Source organism: Pseudorca crassidens, chromosome 15 (genome assembly GCF_039906515.1).
Source record: "Pseudorca crassidens isolate mPseCra1 chromosome 15, mPseCra1.hap1, whole genome shotgun sequence".
Classification (NCBI taxonomy): domain Eukaryota; kingdom Metazoa; phylum Chordata; class Mammalia; order Artiodactyla; family Delphinidae; genus Pseudorca; species Pseudorca crassidens.
The window spans coordinates 78,936,071-78,959,044 of record NC_090310.1 but is presented as its reverse complement, the minus strand read 5'-3'; the positions used below and the strand labels follow the sequence as shown (position 1 = coordinate 78,959,044).

The 22,974-nt window shown below is 49.7% G+C and overlaps 2 protein-coding genes across 13 annotated transcripts in view; one reads left to right on the top strand and one right to left on the bottom strand.

The window, feature by feature from the left end:
- The window catches only part of NFATC2 (nuclear factor of activated T cells 2), a 187,654-nt gene extending 165,512 nt beyond the window's left edge, over positions 1-22,142 (top strand). For 6 of the 7 annotated variants that reach the window (XM_067708473.1, XM_067708470.1, XM_067708472.1 and 3 more), the window contains exon 10: positions 17,632-22,142. In XM_067708473.1, the coding sequence (XP_067564574.1) occupies positions 17,632-17,687 (56 nt within the window). In that variant the 3' untranslated portion in view covers positions 17,688-22,142. Of the gene's footprint in view, positions 1-10,149; positions 10,238-17,631 lie in introns of all 7 variants that reach the window. The other variant, XM_067708469.1, reaches the window with a different exon arrangement.
- Positions 10,069-22,974, bottom strand: part of LOC137208012 (uncharacterized) — a 324,147-nt gene continuing 311,241 nt past the window's right edge. For 5 of the 6 annotated variants that reach the window (XR_010935434.1, XR_010935437.1, XR_010935438.1 and 2 more), the window contains 2 exons: positions 13,131-13,243; positions 10,069-11,250 (listed from right to left, as the gene is read on the bottom strand). The gene's annotated coding sequence lies outside the window, so the exon portion shown is untranslated. The remainder of the gene's footprint in view (positions 11,251-13,130; positions 13,244-22,974) is intronic. The other variant, XR_010935435.1, reaches the window with a different exon arrangement.

Below are 22,974 nucleotides of genomic sequence, written 5' to 3'. Positions count from 1 at the left end.
ATACTCCCATCAGCAACACAGAAGTAAGTACATGGCTCTACGTCCTCCCAACGTTTGATACTGTAAGATTGCTGAAGTGTTTGCAAAACTCCTGTGGTTGAGATGGTATCTTTCAATGAACAGAAACTTTTAATGTCGTTAAATTTATTTTTGGAAAGGTTAATGAGCTTTTTGAATGTCATTTGGGACGGTGCTACCGAAAATGTGTCATTGGACTGGCAACAGGCGTGTCACGTGGAAGCTTGTTAGAAATGCAGATTCTCAGGCCCCGCCCACCCAGAGCTGCTGAATCAGAAACACTAGGGTTGGGCCCAGCAACCTGAGCTTTTACGAGCCCTCCAGTGATTCCTCAAGTCTGAAGAACTGGTTTAGGAAATCCCTTTCTACCCCTATGTCATAAAGAGAGCTTCTCCTGTATCATCTTCCAAACATGTTACAGTTTTATCTTTCACACTTAAGTTTGTTTTTGTGTCCAGTATGAAGTGAATTTCTAATTTCATCGTTTTCTGTGTGGATAAGTAGTGGCCCCCGACCATCTATTGAGAAGTCTGTCCTCTCCCCACGGGCCTGTAATCCATCCATGTTGTAAATATCGTTTCCATGTAAGTGCAGGCCCCTTCCTGCTCTCTGGGCTTTGTTCCATAGGAGAGTTTGTCCCCAGTTCTTAATTACAGCCGCTTTGTAGATATTCTGGACTGCTGGCAGGTTTAGTCCCCAGCTTGTTGTTCCCCAGAAGTGTCTTTTTGCTTTTCTGCAGACACGTTGGAGAGTCAGCCTGTCAGGCTCCACAACATGGCATTGAATCTTTGTGTCAACTTTAGATTGTGGAATCCTTGGCTCAAATGGGGGAAAGTGGACATTGTACAGTACTGAGTGTTTGTGGGGTCCTTCTAAAACCTGCTCAAGGTCATCTTTTATAACAGAAGTAAAGCTAGAGCCGCTTCTCACAGGGGCTTGCTGTCATTCTGGCCACCAGCCCTGCGGCATGGGCTAGGCTGCATCTCACAAGCCCATCATGGTGGTCCCTAAACCCACCGCCCCCCTCGAAGCTTAGTGGCCTCAGTGGATGCATCCTCAGGGTTGAGATGACAGAGGGCTATAGTTGGAAAGGCTGACCCACCCATCTCTAAGTGTCTCCAGTTCCCTGAGGATATGCTACTCTTAAAACCTGCCTCCTGCTAAGGTCTTTTCATGGGCAATTTCTAGCCACATCCCAGTTGGCGTATGAAATGGGCTCAGGATAGAGATGTTCACAAATGGAGAAACAGTTTCTCCTCCTTGAAGTTGGACTGAGTGGAAAACAAAGGTTGAGGGTTCCAGATTCCACAGTCTTGTCTTAAGCCCATTTGCGGCATGGTTTAATACGCCAGCTGTGTACCACCCTCGGTGCTAGGTGCTCTGTGGGTGGTGTGGGCCTTGTGGAACTTTGGAGCCAGGATTTCACTAGTCAGATAAGGAGCCAGGCAGGGGACAGCATGATCCAAAACTCAGAAGTCCTGGCTTCTCCCTTATGACAGCAAAGCATGATTTCTCTTGGAATCTGCTCTACTGAGACGGATGTTACAATACCCCACATTTGGCCATGATGAGGTCAACACTGGGGACACTGAAGGGAACACAAAGGCTCAAATTCCTGCCCTCTTTGAGCTCACAGTCTAAACATAAACGATAACACCAGCTAGAATAAGTGCTATGGAAAAAGGTAAAGCAGGGTGGAGGGGAATAGAGAGTGGTGTGTGGCATAGGGGGCCTGCTGTTCCATAAGGGGAGCATCCCAGAGGAGGTGACATTTGAGCAGAGATCTTGCTGATAGAACCTTGCAAATATCTAAGGAAAGAGCACCCTGGGTAGAGGGAATAGCAAGTGCAAAGGCCCTGGGGTGGAAGTATACTTGGCGCATGCAAAGTGTAGAAGGAAGGCTGGGGGGACTAGAGGAGAGTGAGGAAGAGAAATGCATACTCTTTGATCTCAAAGGAATGGCCTTTCCCAAGGCCAAGTGGGGTCCCTGGGTCCCAGCAGTGGGTTGGTGCTGGCTGGTGAGTCCATCCAAATGCAATCCTGACTAGTGTCCAGCTGCGGATAGTTGCAGATAGAGGCAGCCACTCACCTCTGTCACCTTCTGGGATAACCTGGATTTCCCATTAGCTAGGCCCCTGACTGTGGAGGCTAAGATGGTTATACTTTCTTTGGAGAGAGGGTGACTTATATGCCATCAGAGCCCAAAGCCAGAATCAGATTGACACCATGGGAAGGCTTGGTTTCCTTAGATCTAGAAACCCAGCTTGCTGGTGGTTTTGTGAGGCGTGAGCTTCAACTTTCCTCTTCTGCAGGAGAATACTGCCAGCTGAAGCGAGCTGGGGTGGCCCCAGTCACAACCGGGAAGCTGCCGTCTCTCTCTGAACCCCAGGCCTTGGCTCTACTTTAAGTCTTAGGAAAATCTAGCACCATCTCACCTTTTAGATATGTACCCCGGGCGTGGCATCGTGGTCCCAAAGGGGCCAAGTCACTCTTTGCTTCTTAAATCTCATCCCCCAGATTAACTACAGCAAACATATATGTTAGCTCACCCCCATTTTTCCTTGAATACTATATGGGTGACTTCTACTGGGTAACCCTGATAAAAGTTGGGGTCTCCCACGGACCAGTCTTTGTTCAGAGTTGCACTCAAAGAAGCAAATTCTGACTGCCAGATGATAATTACAAAAGAATTCCCATCTTCAATAGCTTGAGCCAGACTGGGTACGTTTGAATCCTGGCTCTGTGACTTAGTAGCTGTATGAGCTGGGTATGTTCCTTAATCGCTCTGTGCCTCAGTTTCACCATCTGTAAAATGGGGACAGTTAGTACCTACTCCGTGGGATTACTGTGAGGATTAAATATATGTGAAGTGCTTTGTAGAAAGTGCTATATAAATTAATAAAATAATGGTAATTATTATTCTACTATATGTATCAGGATATCTCATCTATAACTAATAAAACAGCTGGCCAGCAACCTTCCTACTAGAGTTTCAGACCAGCTCCTGGAGACTGTCAAAAACCAGACTCAACTGGGCAAATTCTGGTTAAATCCAGATCAATTCGGAGTTTGTGTTTCATTCATTCATTCATTCAACCATCTCTCCAGGAAAATTAACTGAGTACCTACTATGTGCTGGGCTCTGTCCTGGGTGCTGGGGTCATGGCAGTGAATGAGAGAAGAGGTCCCTGCCCTCATGGGGTGATGACAACCCCATGAGGGGTTGACGCTTCCACGTCTTGAGCTTCAAGATACAGGGTCCTTATAGCCTGAGCCATGCTAACTGCCCGCCCCAAAACCAGGATCCAGCACCATGGTAACCATGTGCAAGGGAAAGGCGGGGTTCACCCTGATGCAGCTAATGCTGAGCTTCTGTGAACACTGGTTTGTGCCCACAGAACTGTCGGTGGCCATAAATGAGATGACATATGTGAAAGCTGGGGTCCTGCATAGAAGGTGCCACTAAGTGTTGCTTCGTCAGCCCGTGCACACGTGGTCCTTTAGAAAGTGTGGAGATGAATGTGGCCACCTGCCCACCCCCTCCCCCCAAGGTCTTTCCAAATGGCCAGGCTCCCCTGTCAATGCCTGGGGAGCAGCTCAGGCACCGCTCTCTCTCGGCCTTGATGGAGTCGTGTTGCACGTGGATTTAGAGTTCTGCATTGTGAAGTCTGATTTGAGTGGAGGGTGGGCCTGAGGGTGGATGCTGGCATGAAGGCCCCAAGAAGCTGTGCTGGGAGGTGGGGCCTGTCTCATGTTGCTGGACCAGAGCAGGATGAGTGCATCTCCCTGGAGGCTGGCTCAGGGCAGGGGACCTCCTCCCACCCCTCAGGGCTTGGCATCTTCTTGGCTGTAGCTGATCTGCCCTCCTCCCAGTTAGCACCTAGGCTTCTTACTCGAAACGGGAGCCTCAGAACTGCCATGTTTACTCATCCTGAGAGCTGAGGACCGTTTGGGACGAGGTGCGGCATTTTTCTCGTAAGCCCCAAGGTCTTGCTGGTAAGATGTCGGTGGCTGGGGGCTGTGCGGGCCTGCTGCCAGGGCTGGCTTCCGGAGGCCTCTGGTTTGCAGAACGTTGGTGACTCAGAGGCTGTTGTGTGTGTCACTAGCCCAGTGCAGCCAGCGCACCGTGTGGGGTGGCCTGGGAGGGGGCCCCCCCTTGGCAGGATGTAAAAATGCACCTCTAGGAGCCGGGCTGACCTCAGACCCACCCACTCTGAAAATTCAGAAATAGCTTCCAAGGTGAAAGTGCTTTGTTGAGAGAAGGTGGCCTGGTCACCAGTCAATTCAGTGTGTTAACCACATGTTCTCTGTGGGGTGGACTAATAACGTACTAACAATGTTAGTAGGAACAGCTGCTAACATGGGTTTTTTTTTTTGTTAACTTGGCATCGTTCCAACCGTATGCATTGCCCGACGTCTTTCTGGGATGCACATTATTATTCCCATTTTACAGATGAGGAAACTGAGGCCCAAGAAGTGAAACGATTGACTCACATTCCGTTAGTGAATGTGGGGTACTTACAACGTGTCGGACGCTGTTTACAGCACCTGTAATGTGTCTACTCAATGGATTCCCTCTGAAGTTGTTAAGAACCGTCATTGCCCGTTTTTGGCACGGCAGGTTCAGAGGGGGTCAGGGCTTGCCTCAAATCCATGGCAGGGCATGGCAGGCTGGACATGGACCCCAGCAGTCTGGCTCCCACCTGTGTGTTTCCCTGTGGCTCTGCCTTGGTGTGAGCCCCTCACCGCTGTGCTCAGCCCCTGCACTGGGCCATCTGTGGCCACCACCCTCAGACACGTACCACCTTACCAGACACAGAAAGGCTGAATCCGTGAGGTCAGTGGAGGGCAGGGAAGGGAGAAGGGGCTGTTGGCCAGAGGATCCCGGGCAGCAGTTGAGGCTGGATGGCGGCAGAGAAGTGGGATTTGGATGCAAGGGGGGCTTTGCCGGCACAGAGCCACATGGCACGAAGGTGTGTGTGTTTAGGGGTGTGGAGGACACTGGGGCCACAGCAGCTCCTGCTCCTTGTTCAAACCCTGCCTCGGAGTGTGGCCTTGGGCAAATCACTGAACCTCAGCTGCTTCGCCAGCAGATGCCTGCCCCGTGAGCACGCCTTGAGATATTAGAGAGGAACGGTCTTGGGTAGAGCAGCGCTTACAGGACTGTCTTCGCTCAGGCCGCCATAACAGAATTCCACTGACTGGGTGGCTTAAACAGCAGAAGTTATCCTCTCATAGTTCTGGAGGCCAGAAGCCTGAAATCAGGGTGCCCATATGATCGGGTGCTGGTGAGCCTGCATGCCTTCTCGCTGGGCCCAGTGAGTGAGCAAACAAGCTCTCTGGTCTTTCTTCTTACAGGGCACTGATCCCATCCTGAGGGCCCCATCCTCGTGGTCTCATCTAACCCAAATCACCTCCCAAAGGCCCACCTCCAAATACCATCACACTGGGGGTTAGGGCTTCAACATGGCAATTTGCGGGACACAGTTCAGTCCACAGCAAGGACTGTACAGGTGAAGGTCTGATCGAGGGGAGTGTGTCAGGAGTTAGGGTTCTGTCTGCATGTCCTGGGAGAGTTAAGGTATCTTAGGGACACCTGGTGTAATGTCACACACACACACATAGTCCTTGCTGGTCACTCCAGGCAGCCTTTGAATTGGCCATCTGTGCCAGGCCTGGACCTGTGAATCTCACTTAGAGAAATTTCGGACTGGGTCTGGTCCTGGCTTGGACCTGGTGGAATTTCTTTCCAGGCAGCTAGTGACTTCTTGGGCCTGGAAGGGGGTGGGCTGGGGAGCCCAGGGGTCCCAGGTTTATCTCACTGTCACTCAGGCACTTGGCCCTGCACCATCGTCCTCTGTCTCCCTCTGCAGGCTGGTGCGGGTGGGCTATCAGGTGGGTCCTGTAGTTAGGGCTTGCCGAGTGCACGTGGGGACAGTCTGCAGGTCAGTCAGTTCTCACACCAGACTGGGCTGAGGGAGTTGAGAGGGAGACAGGACAAAATGCATAAGACTGATGGCAGCGTGAAGTGGGTCAGGCTGCCTCCTTACGGCACGTGGGCTTATGTCGGGCTTTGGAAACATGTGGATGTATGTACGGGTACCCTTCTTGATTGTGGGGAGGGGGGTGGTGGTGCCGTGCTGTGAGCTGGTCGTGACACATGGGAGGACATAGAATGATCTGGAAGGTGAATTTATGGAAGGATAAGGTGCAGACTAGGCTAGAAGATTCCATAAATATCCCACGAATCTGTTGCAAGCAGCAGGGGCTGTGCTGGTTTTCGAAGGAAAGTTCACTTGAGGCAGGCCTGGGATTTTGGACCTCTTCTCAAAGGCCTCGGGGAACTTCTGTGAGATTCTGTGACATGAGGAAGGTAGCTCAGGATGGAGATGTTTCCTCCTGCTCCACGCTCCCCCCCTTAACCCACCTGGCGTGTCTGACCCGCCTTCAGTTCTCTCTGCCGCATACGCAAGGCTAAGGAAACGCAAATGTCTTCACAAAAATGTCTGGTTAATTCCGCCAACCTCCAAAGAGAAAGATGGCTTCCCAAACAATTAGGTATTTATTTTCTCATCTCATTTGTGGTTGCAGGCTGAGCTGAACTGTGGGTTTGGGTCACTGTTTCTTTCCCGAATCTCAACTGGCCGTAGTAACAAGTGCCTTTCTTTTTGCTTCTGTTTTAGTTCTGAAAGGCAGCAGCCCATGTTGCAGTGCTTGCTTTGTGGCTGCCGCCTCTCAGCAGAGCTTTGGGGCCGAGGCTGTGAGGAAGCTTCAGGAGGACCAGGGGGCAAGCCGTGGTTTGTTTAGAATGCTTTCCTGTCTGTGGTTGCTGCCTTAGAAGCCATGTGGTTGCTTGATAGGAGAGGTGCCTCTTGGCTGCATGTAGTCGGAAGAAATTCTGCTGAATCGGAGAAAAGGACCGGGCAGAGCAGCTCAGCTCAACTCAGGTCTGAGTTCATACAGTTGTCTCGTCCTCCCTCGCAGGGCAGCTTAGCTTAGAGAATGTCTGAGTTGTTTCTCCCTAGCTTGTAAGTTGACGCGTAATCATGGAAAAAGCGGAGGATGGAGAAGATGGTAGCGCGTTCTACACAGGTTGGGAGGGACCCTGGTGTTTTCATTAAAGAACCATTAAACTGAACGTACCCTAGAGCAGTCTAACCCCTGCGATGCAGATGCACACAGGTTTTCTCCTCTGATGCCATCCATTTAGAGATGTGCCTGTGCTCTCAGGAGGGTGGAAGCTAGTTGTAGAATTTGTCAGGGTGACAAATTGAGTATTTTCGTATTTTATCTGTTGACACCTTGCACTTTCGTGTTAATTATTCGTGTTGATTAATCAGTGAACCATTTCCAATCCATATCCTAAATCATCACCTAACCCATGAGACTAGCAGGACAATTCACTGATTTATGCGAGGACTGTAAAAATGTACCATCACTATATAGGTCTTCAGTGGTAGTCTCATAAAGGACCACAACAATGGGGCAGTGATTCTGGGACCAGAGGCCTCTCTCCCTGTCTTTGGGCGTGTTTCTAGGTGTCACCTAGGTAACATATCCTAAGTCGAGATGCTGCCTTCTCCCTCGATGTCTACCTCCATGTTACTAACAGCTGATCAACGGAACAGACGACTTCTTTAAACATGTAGGGAAATAGCATTGTATTCTTGGTTAGTGGAAGAGGATTGGATTGGACTGGTCTGTCTCCTTCCACATCTTCTCTCTCATTCTTCCATCTTCTCTATGGGTCCGTATTGCAGAGTAAGTAAACATCTGTCTATGAATAAGCCAGCTACATCATCTCCTTCAATCCTGACAGCAGTCTCTCCAGGAGGTATTCTGATCCGTTTTGTGGGAAAACTGAGGCTCAGAGAGAGGTCGTGAGACTTACACGGGTGTATTGACAGCGCTTTTGTGTCGAGCCCTTCTGAGGCAAAACTGCATCTTAACTCAGCCCCCAGGGGAGCTTGATGACCTTACACATGTGGAAGCCCTGACCTGGGACTAGCACCCACCGAGCTGGGGCCGTTCCTGGAAGGATCACTCCATCTTTCTCTGCCTCAGTAACTTGACCTGAGAAATGGGCATCGTAGCCCCAACCCCCAGAGATGGCTGTGAGGATTAAATAGGGCACGTGAACAGCACCCTACAGAGCAGGGCGGCTCGGGGTGGGGTAAAGGTCTTAGTTGAATTTAAAACAGGCCCTTCCTCGGGCTCCTGGTACCTGCCTCCCACCAGGAAATAGACGATTAAAGTGTGTGCTTCATGACTAAACAGGAAACTGCACCTCAGAAGTCTGCAGACAAACCTATCAGTTTGAGGCTTTATAAATTCTCTGAACTCTTGACAAGGGAGCAGGCGTGGGCTTCCCAGGGAACGGCCCCTACTATTAAAAGCCGGGTGCCTGGGGTTCGGCCTCGATTCAAAGGTGCCGTTCCAAGGGTGTGACCTTGGACACGTCCATGGCACCTGGTCCCCCCCAAGTGCTACCTGCATGCGTACAGAGGGATACAGTGCAAACATCTTGACTATTTTAGTGCCTTGGAACTGTTTTTTCCAGTGCAGTGAGGTGATACTTGGAACTATTTTTTCCAGTGCAGTGAGGTGACAGAGGCTCTTAGTTTCTGGATGTTATTTTGAGGGTAAATCCAGAAGCATTTGCATATGGAGGGGATGTGGGCTGTGACCAAGATTGACCTGAACCACCGGAAATGGGGAGTGTCTGTTTCCTATGATGGGACGAGTGGAGCAGGGCGGCGATGATTGTGGCCATCAGGAGATGGGTTTGGACCGTGTTAAGTGTGAGATGCCCGGCCGGTAGTTCGATATCTAAGTCTGAAGTTCAGGGGTGAGGTCCAGGCTGAAAACATTAATTATTTGGCCACTGTCAGGATAGAGGCTTTTTTTTTTAAGGCCCTGAGGGAGTGGTCAGACAAGCCTCTGCTCTTGGGTTTAGAACCAGCCAGTGTGGAGTAGAGACAGGCAAGTGTGATGAGGGAGCTGCCTTCGGGCCACGGGCACCTGGCTTTGCCAGTGGGCCTTTTTGCTTCAAGAGATGGCCTGAAATGCATGGTCCAGACTGTGTTCAGAGCCACTACTGAGGAGGTGGTTATTTTGTCCTGGGCGGCAGCAGCCCGTGACGAACGCCATCCAGTCCCAATCAAACCAGCCCTATTGGAGCCCAACATGTAGGAGTCTAGGCCTGCAACTGAAGAACTGCAGAAAAGATCTCATTATTGGGTGTTCTCTGCCTTGAAGATGAGAGTTCAGAGAGCTCATGACTTTTGAGACTATTCTGGTTTACCTAAGGATGCAAGTATAGCGACATCTAGCAAAAGGTGGGATTACTCCCTGCAAGAAATTAATCCCAGAAAATATTTCTATCTCAAGCACTCAGAATGGACTCTGGCCTTCTAATTTGGCCATTGAAAAGGAATTGAGAAAAGAAAAGGGATTATTTAAAATTGAAGAGAAAATGAATGCCTGTAAAATATATAGCTCCTGTCTCCTTTCTAAGCACCTTCAGTGCTCTGACTGGGCAGGGGCTATAAAAATAGTAACTTGCCAACCAGAGAAAAACAGGAAGAAAGTGTACAGTCTTATGAATTTGCATGCCCACTGAGGTTGTATCACTCGTAAGAAGGAAGCAGGGGTCAAATGAGGGAGAATTCCATTTGAGTAGCTCCATCATGAAATTCTGATTTTCTGATGTGCTCTGCCACAGATGCCAGTGTTATTTTATCTCCTTGGTTGGCCGTGATTTGAAACTGCATGATATGCCAGCAACTGAGCCATTTTGTCTTGCTTTGAAAAAAAAAAAAAAAAAACAACCCAAACCACCATAATCTTGCTGATGAACTTTGATTTCAGGGATCCCTATTTCTTTGTACAAAGGCCCTCATCTCAGTGATTAGTACCCTGGTTTGGGGTTAATTCTGGCACAAATGTTAAGACGATATAGAATTGGGGCTTAAACTACAGCCAGAGGGTTGAGTTCTATCCTGGGTTCTCAGCGGCCCTGGGTGAAGAGCTACTCATTAAATGATGATATTAGCATGAGTTGGAAGCATAAGAGGTCGAAGGTGATTTTTTTTTTTTCTTCTCAAAAATGGTTTTGCAAATCTTTTTCAGAGCTGATAGACACACACCTTAGCTGGATACAAAACATATTATGAAACAGAATGACTGTGATCTTTGATCCAAGAAATCAAAGTTAAAGGTAATATCTTCTGCCTTTTTCCTTTTGTTTTCCAGCTGTGTGTTTCCTTAACTTGAATTTTTTTTTGTTTTTTTGAGTAAGAGAAAACTTTACAACCTGAAGGCCCTCTCTCATTTTCCAACATTTCCTACTCTTAAGGGCTAGACCCCACCGCTCTGTGAGGGGGAACCCCCAGGGGACATACCTGAGATTCTCGGTTGGGGAGGGGTGTAGGGGTGGCGATGAGGCTCTGGGGATCTGCATGCTCTCCCAGTGGCCCCATCACCCTCTTCCAGGGAGAAGGCAGCAGCGCCAGGTTCCAGCCTTCGGCAGCTCTGCTCCTGCCCTGAGCCAGCTCCCTTTTGGTTTTGTACACTTTGCTTGGTGTTTTCCAGTTAAGGAAGGCTCTCCGTCAACGGCAGGGCATTGGGGAATGAGAGAGGGGGCAGGTGGGTCAGGAACCTCTGGAAGTGCCCTGTGCTTAGGTAATTTCCAGTCTTGATCTCATCAACTCAAAGCTCCACCACCGCCCCCCCCAACCCCCAGGGGCCTTCTTGTGCCCTTTGGAAGGGGTTAACCATCCCCTTGCCCCGCACTTTCTGGATGTGAAACCAGGCTCTGGACCTGGGCTAGAGCTGGGTGTGGTTTTCCCACTGAGCTCAGTGGGGCCCCTGGCCTTAGCTGTAGATCCCCTCTATCGACTTTGGGTGCTGGGCCTGCGCAGAACTGTGCAGGGAGCCGGAGGCTCGGGGTAGAGAGGCCACGTGGGACAGTGAGGATGTCGCTTTACCTTTCTGTGCCTCAGCTGTTTAGATGCCGCTGCTGTTATTTAATTCTCTGCACAATGATTGGAATCAGGTAGCACGTGGTGAGCGCTTGCCAGGAACCATCCAGCATCGGTATTGCTGGCTTACGTGCCTCCTGCTGTCCCGCTGGGCCTTGGCTCTCGGATTGTCTGTCTGTTGGTGAAAGTGGGTTTGCTGCATCATAGGCCACAGCCCGAGTCCTCTGCAGCATCGCAATGACGGCTCACTCTGAAAACCCAGTTAGAACAACCATCAGCTTTCACGTCCATTAGCACACACAGCGGAGGGAGCTGACGTCCCAAACCTGCTTTCCCAGAGGGTGGGGCCTGCGGGGAAGTACCCAAACTTCCCAACAGCAGCATGAACCTTAGCAGGGGGAGGGTTTCCCTGGCACATTCTCCACCAGTGACTCTCAGACACCATCAACAGGCAACAGTAACACTCAGCGAAACTTGGCTGGATACCCACCCGGAGCCAGAGTCCCTCCCGAGAACTTTGCATCCGGCGAATCAGGGTGACAAAAATGCAGCTGAAATATCAGCGCTGAGACTCAGCCACTTCGTCAAAGGGCCTTTTTAGTGTGCTTCTTCCCTCCCCGATGTTAGGACTTGGCAACGCTCTGACCTTGCAGGGGCCTGTGAACTCTGGCAAGCTGGCTCTGATCTGCCTGGCCTCAGAGGGGATTTACCATCCTGTAACGCTTCAGACCCCACCCACAGCTTTGGGCTACAGGCCTATCAAGGCGTTTTTGTCCTTTTCACTGAGCCGCTGAAGCCTGGCCCTTCTAGAAAGCTCTTCTTCCGTTCCCAAGTGCCTCCAGAGCGTGTGGGGATGGCTGGGAGGGGAGAAAAGGCTGGGGAGTCGCTTAGCAAGTGAGAGCATGGTGATACCCAAGTCACCGGGGACGCCAAGGCCAATGGCCACCTTTCCTTCTTAGCTCCTTCCCACGTGCTTGTGGGTAAGACAGGCCTGGTGCTCAGGGCACAGAGTTCACTCTTGGCCTTCAGAGTAGCTTTCCCTGAGAGCGGTTAGGACAATGTAGAAGCATCCAGAGAACACTTCACATGCTTTCTCGTTCAGCCACCCTTGTGTCTAGCCACCTCTTGCCCCGGCACAGGTCCCAGGACTGACCGGGGCAAGGTAGCGCAGGAGAAGGGCGGCGGGTGGGACTTGCGCCTGTGTTAACTCTCAGATTCTTTCTTTTGGCCTCCAGAACACTGCCTTCCTGGTTCAGGAGCGACTCTCTGGCCGACCCCAGGCTCTCGAGGGCCCTCACACAGTCTAACCAGACTTCAGAAAACAAGCTTGAGGTTTGGGAGAGAAATAAGATGGGGCCTGTCCTCTCTTTCCTGTTGCTTCTTTCTCAAGGGATTAAGTTCCAAAGTCAGCAGTTATAGAAAGTTCCCTGGAAAGTCTTAAATTGCATCTCAAGTCTATCTGTGTGGCCTTCTGTGTGTAACCCTGAGTGGCCATTCTTCTGCAAACTGAACTTTGGGGACCTCCGAGCTCAGCTAAAAAAGTCAGCACGCAGGTGTCCGGGCCCGCAAGTGAACCAGAAAATTCCTGGGGCAGAGTGGGATGCCAGCAGAAATCAGTTTTAAGAAATTTACCACAAACAACCCAGAGTTGTTGGATGAACAATAATAGTAAAAGGCACTGGCTTCCCCGGATTGCCGTCCCCGAAAAGTAGGGGAAGAAAACACACTTTGCTATCTTTTTCTTCTTTGCCATTGGCGTATATACTAGAGACTGGCAAATCTCAGGCCAAATGTGGCCCCTGGCCCGTTTCGTTAAACAAAGTTTTATTGGCACACAGCCATACCCATTTGCTCACATATTGTCTGTGACTGCTTTCATGTTTAAAAAAAAAAGCAGAGTTGAGTAAAGGGCTATATAGCTCACAGGGCTGAAAATATTTTTATCTGGCCCTTTATAGAAAAAGTTTATTGACCCCTGGTATATTCTCTCTTTATGTCTGTAGCCATTTTTATTAGACGTTATTGATTTGTAACACCTCTTTATATATGGATGACCTTTGTCATACTGAATATACTACAGATTTCTTTTTTGGAGTTTTAAAGAAAAATGTATAATTTTTATACACTTACATGCATCTGTCTTTTCTTTCTTTCTTTCTGGTTTCAGCCTTCGGTGTCAGGCTTAGAAATCACGCTGAGGCTGTAGCCATGTTCAACATCTGTGTTTTCATCACGGTGTCTCTCTGTAAGGGTAACAAAAGGTCGGGGGTGCTTGTGGCAGACTGAACACCACTGGCCTCAATTCTGTTCCAAGAAAGTGATGCTCAGTGACCACCTTAACCACTCAGCACACAGCCTTGTCTGCTCATTAACTTCGCAGAGGCTGCTCTGGCCTTTTCCTGACACACAAAAGATGCTGAGGATTCCGGGGCCCCAGCAGAAAGGTGATGGCTAGCAAACCTCATAGCACCATCTCTTTACCTATATGGTGGAGCCATATAATGTACAGGTTAATACAATGGGGCTATAGATTCAAATCCTGATCCCTCCCCTTCACCTGCTGTGCCAAGTGACTGCCCATCTCTCTTTCTCCATCTATAAAACGAGGATGAATGTATTACTGGGTTTGGTGTGAGAAGTACTCAGTGCTTGGTTCAGCACCTGGCACATTTTTATCCCTGAAAAAATGTGAATGGCTTATATTCTTTTGTGGAGAAAAAGCTCCAGGCAAACAACAGACCGAAAACCCCTTTGTCAATTGGATAACAGAAAAATCAGCTTCCCTAAACTAAGGGACCTAGGCTGACAGTGTGGGGTCCTCGTGGTGGGCTAAGATGCATGCATTAGGCACCTGCTGTGTGCACGCTGCTATGCATGGTACAGTGGGCATACAACCAACTCAAATAACATGGCAAAGGGGGGCAAGCGAAGCATTTTGAGAACTCAGTGTTTGCTTCTGGAGGGAGTCAGGACCCCATGTAGGAATGTGAGAAGGCTTCTGGGAAAAAGGTGATACTCAGGAAAGGGGGCAGGAGGGAAGGCAGGATTTGGACAGGAGAGGAACCATTTGGAGAACTGCCCATGGCCCGATGTGGGAAGAGGTGGGAGAAGAGGTGCAGAAATTGGCGTAGGATAGATGCTCAAAACATTTATCGGATGAATGAAATACTGATGGCAGTGACCTAGAAGGGCGGGTTTCAACACTCAGACCTGAGAGTCAGACCTGGGGCCAAATCCCAGAGCAGACAGTGTGACCTGAGGCCACTTAGTCCCTTGCTAAGCTTCTGCTTTCTCAGTAATACATGTTATTGAGAGCTTCCTCTGTACCAAGGCTCTCTTCAAAAGCCAGGGATACGGTGGGGGAACAAGAAAACTAAAGCACTAGAACAGTGAACTGCCAGGAACCGGTATATGAAGGCGATTAGGAGACCAAGCACAACTGGGTGGCGGCACGTGGCACTGCCGACTGTCCCCAGAGCCTGGGGCCGAGGAGACTGAGCAGAGCCTCGAAAGAAGTGAGGGAGAAAAGCATTAGAAGAGGCGAGGGGACCTGCAAGGGCAGAGGCTTGGAGGCATGAGTGCGGCCTGGGGAGCACGTAGAACGGAAGCCAGTGTGGTTCGCTGCAGGGGGGGAGGGGGAAGGGGGAGGGCAGTAGGAGGCGAGGTCACAGCGGGAACCAGATCGGGTCAAGACAAGCCCAGAGCAGGGTTTTTGGATAAAGGAGACCTTAAGCACGGAGGGGGCCAGAGTGAGGAGACTAAAGGTGTGACGGAGAGGAGGTGGCAGGGCTGCTGAGCGGGCAGACCACCTTTCCTTCCCAGGGAGAGGTTCCATGGTGACGTCGGGAAGTTGATTCAAAGAAAGGGCAGCACGATGCCCCCTTTTCCCTTCCACCCAAAGACGCGAGGCTGCAGAGGCGGGACCTCTCGAGTCGGGGTGAAGTGATTGGGCAGAGACCCTTTCGGGGAACTTAGAGCCCACGTTTGCAGACCCATGTGGCTGCACTGCTGTGGCCGCCCCCCAGCTGGCGCTTCTGCCCTAGAGCTTTCTCCCTGTCTACAGCCAGGGGCACAAGCTCTGAGGTTTCAGAAAGAAAAGGTTCCTCTCCCCCAGGGAGGTTGCAGTGGGCGCGAGTGGGCCTCGCTTTGGGGCGCGACTGGGCGGCCGGCCGCCTCCGTACCCCGACCGCGAGGGGGTCCGATGCAGAGCGTTCCCCGAGTTTTCTAGATTCGACTGTGGCTTTCAGAAAGCCAGAGTGGTTTCCATCCAAAGGGAGGGGGAAGCTAGACCGTCTCCCACCCAGCCCCTAACCTGGCCCCGAGCTCCGAGAAGGGAAACGACCCTTTGGCGAGGGCGGTGGTGCTAGTGGCTCTGCCCAGCAGTTATTTTTAGAAAGCCGAGGCCGTGGAACGTTTCCATTGAGGATTGACTCCTCTCGTTTCCTAGGTTGAGAAAACAGGAAACCCTTCAGAATCCGGGCTTTGAAAAGCTTCGCGTGAAGCCGCACCGACCCCGCCTCCCCCCTGGCCACGTGCTTTCACTCCTGCCTGGCTGTCCTCACTGAGGGCCCCCCGGGCCGCCCAGCCCTGCACACTTCCCAGCGGCCGGGGCTGCAGAGGCGAGGGGTCCTGCTTCCTCCAGCTCCGGGAGTCAGCTGGTATCTGCTACACAGTCAGGGCCCAGTTAGAGCTGGTTAGCCGAACACACGACTTCATCCCCGGAGTTCCTATCAGTGGATCCACTCCCACACTTTGCAGCCGGTTGTTACTCTGATACATACATTCTCATCCATTAACATCCAGAGATACTGTGTCATGTGCTCGTACATATATACATATGCACATACCAGTCTCTGAACCAACATCTGCTCTACGCCGGGGACTGTGATAATTTTCTCACTGTGTCATCTCATCTAAGCTCCTCAACAACTGTAGAAGGAAGGTCATATTTTCATACACAGTTTACAGATGGGGAAACTGAGGCACAGAGCAGTTACATCACTAGGGCAAGATTCAGCGCGCAAGGAAGCAGCAGAGGTGGGATTCCAGCCCCGGCCACCCGGCTCTAGAACCTGAACTCTCGAGCGCCCCTTGCACCTGCTTTCAGCACACATCTGAAGAACAGTGAGCGACGCCTGATTGGTTTCTGCCACAAAACAGAGCCCGCTGGTGTAAAGCACTAGGTTTAGAGTCCAACACAAAGCGTGGGGTATCACTACCCATCACACAACTGACAGCTACACGACACTGGTTACCTGGCCTCCTGCTAGGAGCTTGTATATACATCAATGCCCAGCATCCTCACAGCAGCCCCAAAAGGGACACATGATGACGATTCTCACTCTACAAATGAGAGAGCCGAGGCACAGAGGGGTGAGGTCACACGGCCCGTTTAGTGAGGGAGCCAGGAGTCAGACCAGCACATTCAGCCCCAGAGCAGTGTGTTCTTGCTCTCTGCTTATTCTGGGAGTTGCAGACTCATCCAAGCAGGGGTTTTCCAGGGAAAAGTACCCCGGACCTAGGCGAGCTCAGGGTGGAGGGAGTCTGAGCCCATCGACAGTTCACCCTCACTGTTCATCTTCCACCCCTGTAACCGGAGGATGAGGCTGAGATGAGAAAACATCTCAGGCGGCGGCTGTGGGAGGAACCTAGTGCACCAGGGGGGCGGAGATTCATCTCCCTTTTATGGGACCCCAGAGGGGTCCTGCCTCCTCCGCTGCTCCCGGGCCCAGTCCACACGATCCAGCTGTGAAACCAAAAGTGCACACACACACACTTCAGGGCAGGTGCACACCCCCGCCTGGTGTCTGGGCAGCCTTTGAAGGCAGCTTTTCCCCAAGAACATTGAAGGAAGCCTTTTGGCAAGAGCCGCTATTCTAAGAGCTTACTGCCTTGATCCCAGGACCTGGTGCCTCAGATAAGTGGCCAGAGTGGGAGAGCAGGGCTAGCTCCTGATGCCGCTGGCTGGCACTGCATTCCTGGTTCCCTGCTAAATTCCATGCAGCTTTCTGGGGCAGGGGGTGATGGAACACTCCAGAGCCCCTTGAGGACACTGGGTACTTGAGAAGACTCAGAGCGCGATCCTTCAGTAGTGAGGAGGGGTGAGGGGGGGCTGTGCTGAAAGGGATGAAGATTATGTTTACACTGATGGCTAGGCTTTGGGGTGGTCCCACCCACTCTCTTTTTAAAGGCCCCTCTTGCGAGTCGTTAAGTTTTGTGGGTCAAGGAACTGTCTTTTAGTCACGGAGTGGGTATTTTCTGGACGTTGTAATAACAGACAGAGTTTGGTATACAGTAGAGCACCTCGAGTGCATTCAATAACAAGAAGGAGAAAGTGTTCCTTAAATCATGCCCTGTGGCCCAGCTCCATTTCTGCCACAGCAATTTTTAAAAGTTACCATTTGGGCAATTTTCACTAACAAACCCATACCACAAAATAGCATCATGGGGGGTGAGGAAGAATCATGATGTGGGAAGGCATTTCTTATGTTAAAGATTGTCAGATGTATTACTGCAAAGACAAAAACATGTTTTAAAAAAACAGCCCGGTCGTATTAGTTTCTAGAAAGCTAACCTGATCCCTGTTTTGGGTGCCCTCTCACTCGCGCTTACTCTCTCTTTTCTTTCGTAGTTAATGAAATTATCAGGAAGGAGTTTTCAGGACCTCCTGCCCGAAATCAGACGTAGAAGAAAGCCATTAGCAAGACACCATCCACATTGCTAACGCCGGAGCCTCCCACCGTCCTCCCCGGTGCCCACCCCACCCGGAGGCTGAGCACGGGACCATGTACCGGCCGAAAGCTACCCCTCTATTCCGGAGCTCGCCTCCTCTCTGTGCATTCTGAGTCTTGTTCTGAATCCCAAAGAGCATCTCGATTGACTTTCAGGTGTCCCATCCAAACCTTAAGTGCCTGCTGACCCCAAATACATCCTGAACCAGACCACCCGCTGGAATGCGCCTGAGAGCTGAGAGCCTGCAGCCGGGGACTCGGGGGACGGAAGATGGGGATGCAGTTAAACCCCAGCCCTTGCCTTCACTCTTCTGGGTCACAGATACAGCTCTTGTACCTTTTGAAGGAAAGGAGCTCTCCAACAGCAACCAAAGGAACGTGACCCAGCTTACGTCACTGGGCTGAAGAAAAACAAAGAAGCTGGCCCATCTTCCCTAGGGATTGCCCGTCCACACCAGGGATGGGCCACAGCTCAAGCTTGATTTTTAAATGTTCTGCTTCTGAATCAAAAACAGTCTGGCTCATACAAGATCACCTGTTAAAAGCTTCTCGGCGTTATGACATGTGTACACTTTTTTCTTCTCCGCTTTCAAAAAGCTGGCGGGGGGGCGGAGGGGGGCCCTCTTGGCTAGCTGCCCTTCCCCCCTGCAGCACACGGTCACGGACAAGAGGAGGTCACCCAGGCTGCCGGGTGAGCACGCATCCGCTGCAGCCGGACAAGCTTCGCGGCTTTTTGATGTTCCCACTTTCTTTCCTCTAACAGCCCAAGTGCTTTTCCAGAAAGTACAGTAGTTAAGAAGAATCTCAAGCATGTGCATTGAATTTTGAGAAGGAACGGCAGAAGGGCTAAAGCAACGAAAAAAAAAAAAAAGAAGAAAAAAGTGCAGGTATTTTTGTTAAGTAAAACGGTTGCAAAGTATAGCAGCTGGCAGGCCTAAGTGCTTCGGTGGGTGGGCGCCCCCACGATCGAGGAAAAAGGCTGAATTCCCTCTCTGGCCTAGACACAAAGTGGGTACTCAAGCTCACGATTCGGCCCCGAAGTTCACTGGTTATTTTTAACTGAACCCATTGAAACCCGCCCCCCGCCCCAGTCCCCAAGACGCCTCTGCATTAGCTGCTTCATCCAGCACAAATGTGATCTGAATAGAAGCAGATCCTCTCCCACACAGCCCTTAGTTTGAATGTGCTCCGCTCAGACCACTCGCATGGAGTGTGCAGCTTAGCCCTGAGTGTCTCTCTCCTCTGGGCGCACCCACGGTCCGCCAAAGTCTTCCTCCTTTGGGGCAATTTTTGCAAACAAATAAAACCCTCCAAGTTCTTGGCAGGTGGGCTGTTAATCACACAGATGTGTTTGTTTACATTCATTGCAGACACCCCAGGACAAACTGGGGATTCCTTTTCGGCCATTTAATTGCTTCCCTGTAATCAAACACAGAGTGTAAATGTTCCTGGCACTCTTCAAAAGGCTGTACTCAGGCCTTCTGCCTAGCAGAGCTGATTGAAAAAAATCACTCTACGAAGAGAATCGTGGCAGTTAAGAGCCCACTGTGGGTTTTCTAAGTCCTGGCTTTGTCATCAAAACCTTTCTGAGAGCTGGGGCCAGGAACTCCAGACCTGTGACCCTGGCCTGGTGTGTTTGGGGCTCCAGAGAGAGGACAGAATGCAGCACATGTCTGTACCCTTTTGGTCAGGACCTAGCATTTCTTCCCTCCCACCCCACCAAGGACAGGGGACTTTTCCACCCAGCCCAAGCAGAGTTTAGCAAAATTCTTTTCAACAAACAGAATACCAGTAAGAAGTTGACCGCCATCGCAAAGCTTCTGGGATGCAAAATTCTTCCTCATTAATAAAGTGTTCCTTATCCAAGCAGCTTTACCTAAAGGACTTTCTCTCCAGCAATATTGACTTCACGGGGGAAGGGTTCAAGCATTTGGTGAGCGATTTGTTCTCACTTGACCTGGCTGGGAGCCATTTTTTGCACATGGGGGAATTTGGCCTTTCCTCAGTTATCTGAATGTTTTACCCAAGTGCCTTCCTGCTATTGTAGCAGTCGCTCAGCTGCATTGTGCATGGGGTGAAAAAGGACTAATGCGTTTTCCATCACTATTCTAACCATGTTAGTGCAAAGGGCCTCCTAGTAGTTCAGATTCCCGTATGTATAGATGTACGTGTGTGTGTGTATAAGACACTCACAAACTCTTTTTCTAAGACATCCTAGCTGGGTATTATAGGAAGCACTTTCATAAACAACTATACCAAATAGCAAAGGAAGGAAACAAAAGCATTAGTTTTGAGACATAAACAAGCGAGAGAATGTGTAGTAAGACTCGACAGCAGTCAGGAAAGTTTTGTCAGATACAGATGCCAGGAGGAAGTTTTGCCAAGAGTAAACTGCTCATGAAATATTTTCAGTATGGGGAGAGGCAATAGGTCCTCGAAGAGAAAGAAAAAGGATGTCTAAACTGTCAAGATGGGTGTGTTGCACGTGTGTTAGAAGGATCTGTTAGGTAGAGGTTTGTACTTGCTACAACCGAGGTAATGTAAATATATAGCACTTCCAACAGCAATCTGCCCTGTTGCTGAATGTAGCATATTTCCAAAGTTTGAGTCTTCCTGTATTGTACAAAAATACTGCTGCTTGATAATATATAATAGCAACCCAAATTAATAAGTATGGTATTAAATTTTATTTTCTTATCTGTATTTTTATGCTTTTTATCTGTCCTCAAGATATCGCATCCTTGTTGGAATTAGAAAATATTTATAAGTGGTCAGAAATCTTTTTCAAGTGTCTCTTTTTTCGTATACATTGAGGATTTTTTTTCCCTAAGAGAAAGGATGTATTCTTGAAGATTTGTTAATCATTCCAGGAAAAAAAAAAAACACCCAAAACAAAAGCCCACCTCAGAGCCTGTTAGTCACCTGTCTGCTAGAAGAAACCGTCTCCGGAGAAAGGAGGGGGAGTGGCTCCGTGGAAGGAGGAAGCACCTGTTTGTTGCTTGAGGACACTGCTGACTTCAGCTCTGAGCCGCCATCTTGCCACTGAGAACTGGAAAGTGTTTAGATCCCTCCAATAAGGGACCTAGTAGGTGATTTTGATGTAACAAAACTAACTGTGTTGTAATGGGGAGTCTAAAAAAGACACAGGAGTAATGGGGAGTTCCTAGAACAGAAGTGCAGGCTAATGTTTACAGAGCTCACTGAATCCTGGTAGATAAACCCCCGTACACGTTACCCAAAGGACGTTCAGAGTTTTCCAGCAAAGACACAGACTAGACGAATCAAGTCGATTCTTTCTAAGAACTGGGAAGCACTGATGTAGCCTTTCTTGTTTACATCCAGTGGCCAAGCCATCCCTCTCAGGAAGCCAGCCTTGGCCAGTGCGGGAGCTGTCATGTGTAGACAGATTGGAAGCTGATGTGTTCTCATTTCTCACTCTGGACTAAAGGGGAGGCTTGAGTTTATTTTCACGTCAAACCCTTTCCAAGACCTTCTTATTTGTTCAGAATTGAAAGAATGTCAGGGGTCTGGTTAACAACTTTGTTTGCTTTACGTTTACAAGTGGCACAGGGGTTGTGACATTCTTGACGAGTCGGGGTAAACCTTCCTGAACTCACTTTTGGAGGGCCAGGCCCTTAGCAGCTACCCAGCATATCTTAACCTTGGATCTCCCAAGCTTGGGTCTCGGGCATTAAATCTCATGGAGCCACACCAGCCAATGCAAGTGGTTTTCGTGCATTCCAGCTAAATGCTTACGAACAAGAAGCGTCACGTGAAACTGATCACAGACATCAATTTCTCTCAGCTTTCATGAGTGCCTTGAGTTATAGCCAACATCACTGTCTTAACTCAGTTTGTTTAGAAACAAATGTTTCTGGTGATTGTTGAGCTAGCAGTGGCTCCGTAAGCCAGCCCTTCCGAAAGTGAACTGGCGTGTTGGGTGCTGGAAGAAAGGTTTAGCACCCTGCCTTTATGCAGCTGTTGGCCAGTTAGAATAAACTCCACCTGCCTAGTTCAGGCTTTGGATGCAAATGATGCTGTTCTATTAGCAGGTGCTTTCAGCACTCTGATTGACCCGAACGGATGGACGCTGTGGTTGGGACAAGCTTAGCATCCTGACACACCTTGTCAAAGAAGCTTACTCACCCCTGTTGCCTCTACAGCCCTCAGAGGGGAGAAAATGTTGAGAATGTCCTCGCTAATTCTCCAACAAATAGAAGTCTCTCCCACGGGGTGGTACTGGAAGGCTTAGGTTTTGAAAATCTTGACTGTTAAAAGGAGTTTGAATACATCACATTCCTATGCAAAACGTTTTTAACCTTCAGTTTAATGTAGTTTATTTTTGCTATATGTAAAGTATTTTTATACGGCTTGTATCATGATAGTTTAGCAATAAAACAGTTGAAAGCAATGGCTACTTTGGGCGTATCTTTTCTTCTCTAGAGATGCTGTTCAGATACCCTTTACATTTTGAGTTCGTACATCAAGGACCCTTTGTGTGCACATCCACGTGTGGGTTTATCACTCCTCTCAGCCCTGTGAGGTCGGGACTGTCCATTTTACATCTAACCTCCGATATTTGCATCTTACATCAGAAGCCCAAGGTGACAGAGTCATGAGCTCAACCTGGATTTGTCTGATTCTCTCTCTGCTCCCTCCACTGCAGCTCTGCTATAATCTGTGTCTCTAGACCTCTTTAGGAGTAGCATCCAGGTAAACACATTTATAATGTCCGCCTTGGGTCTGCTCGCAGAGGGTCCCAGAGCATTTACAGGGAACTGGGCAGAGCAAAACAGTCACTCGCAGAGCGAAACAGTCTCTGCTTGAATATCTTACAAAATTCCAAAGTTCCCTCCAAATTATCTTTTACCATCAAACCCTCAAACAGAATTAGATATTATAAATACTAGAATTTTCCAGCTGGCTTCCTCCTTATAGCAGCTTTTTCTCCTTATAGCTAAAGCATCTACGAGGTTTGGAAAAAAATTTCTATTTAAAGTCTTAATGTAATACGGTTCAAATGTCATCCCACTCTTCAGCACTACCCTTAAACCCTAGGGAAGCAGGGTCTCAGCCCCAGGCCCTGTACTTCAGGGACCACTTCACCCCACCATAACTCTACGCTGAGGATACCTTCCTGGGGATTTCCCAAGCCCCCTTCCAGTGCCTGGAACCAGCAGTACCATGTGGGGTAGGGTGTCCCAAGCATATCAGGGTCCTGTATGAGTTGTGGCTTGAGATGC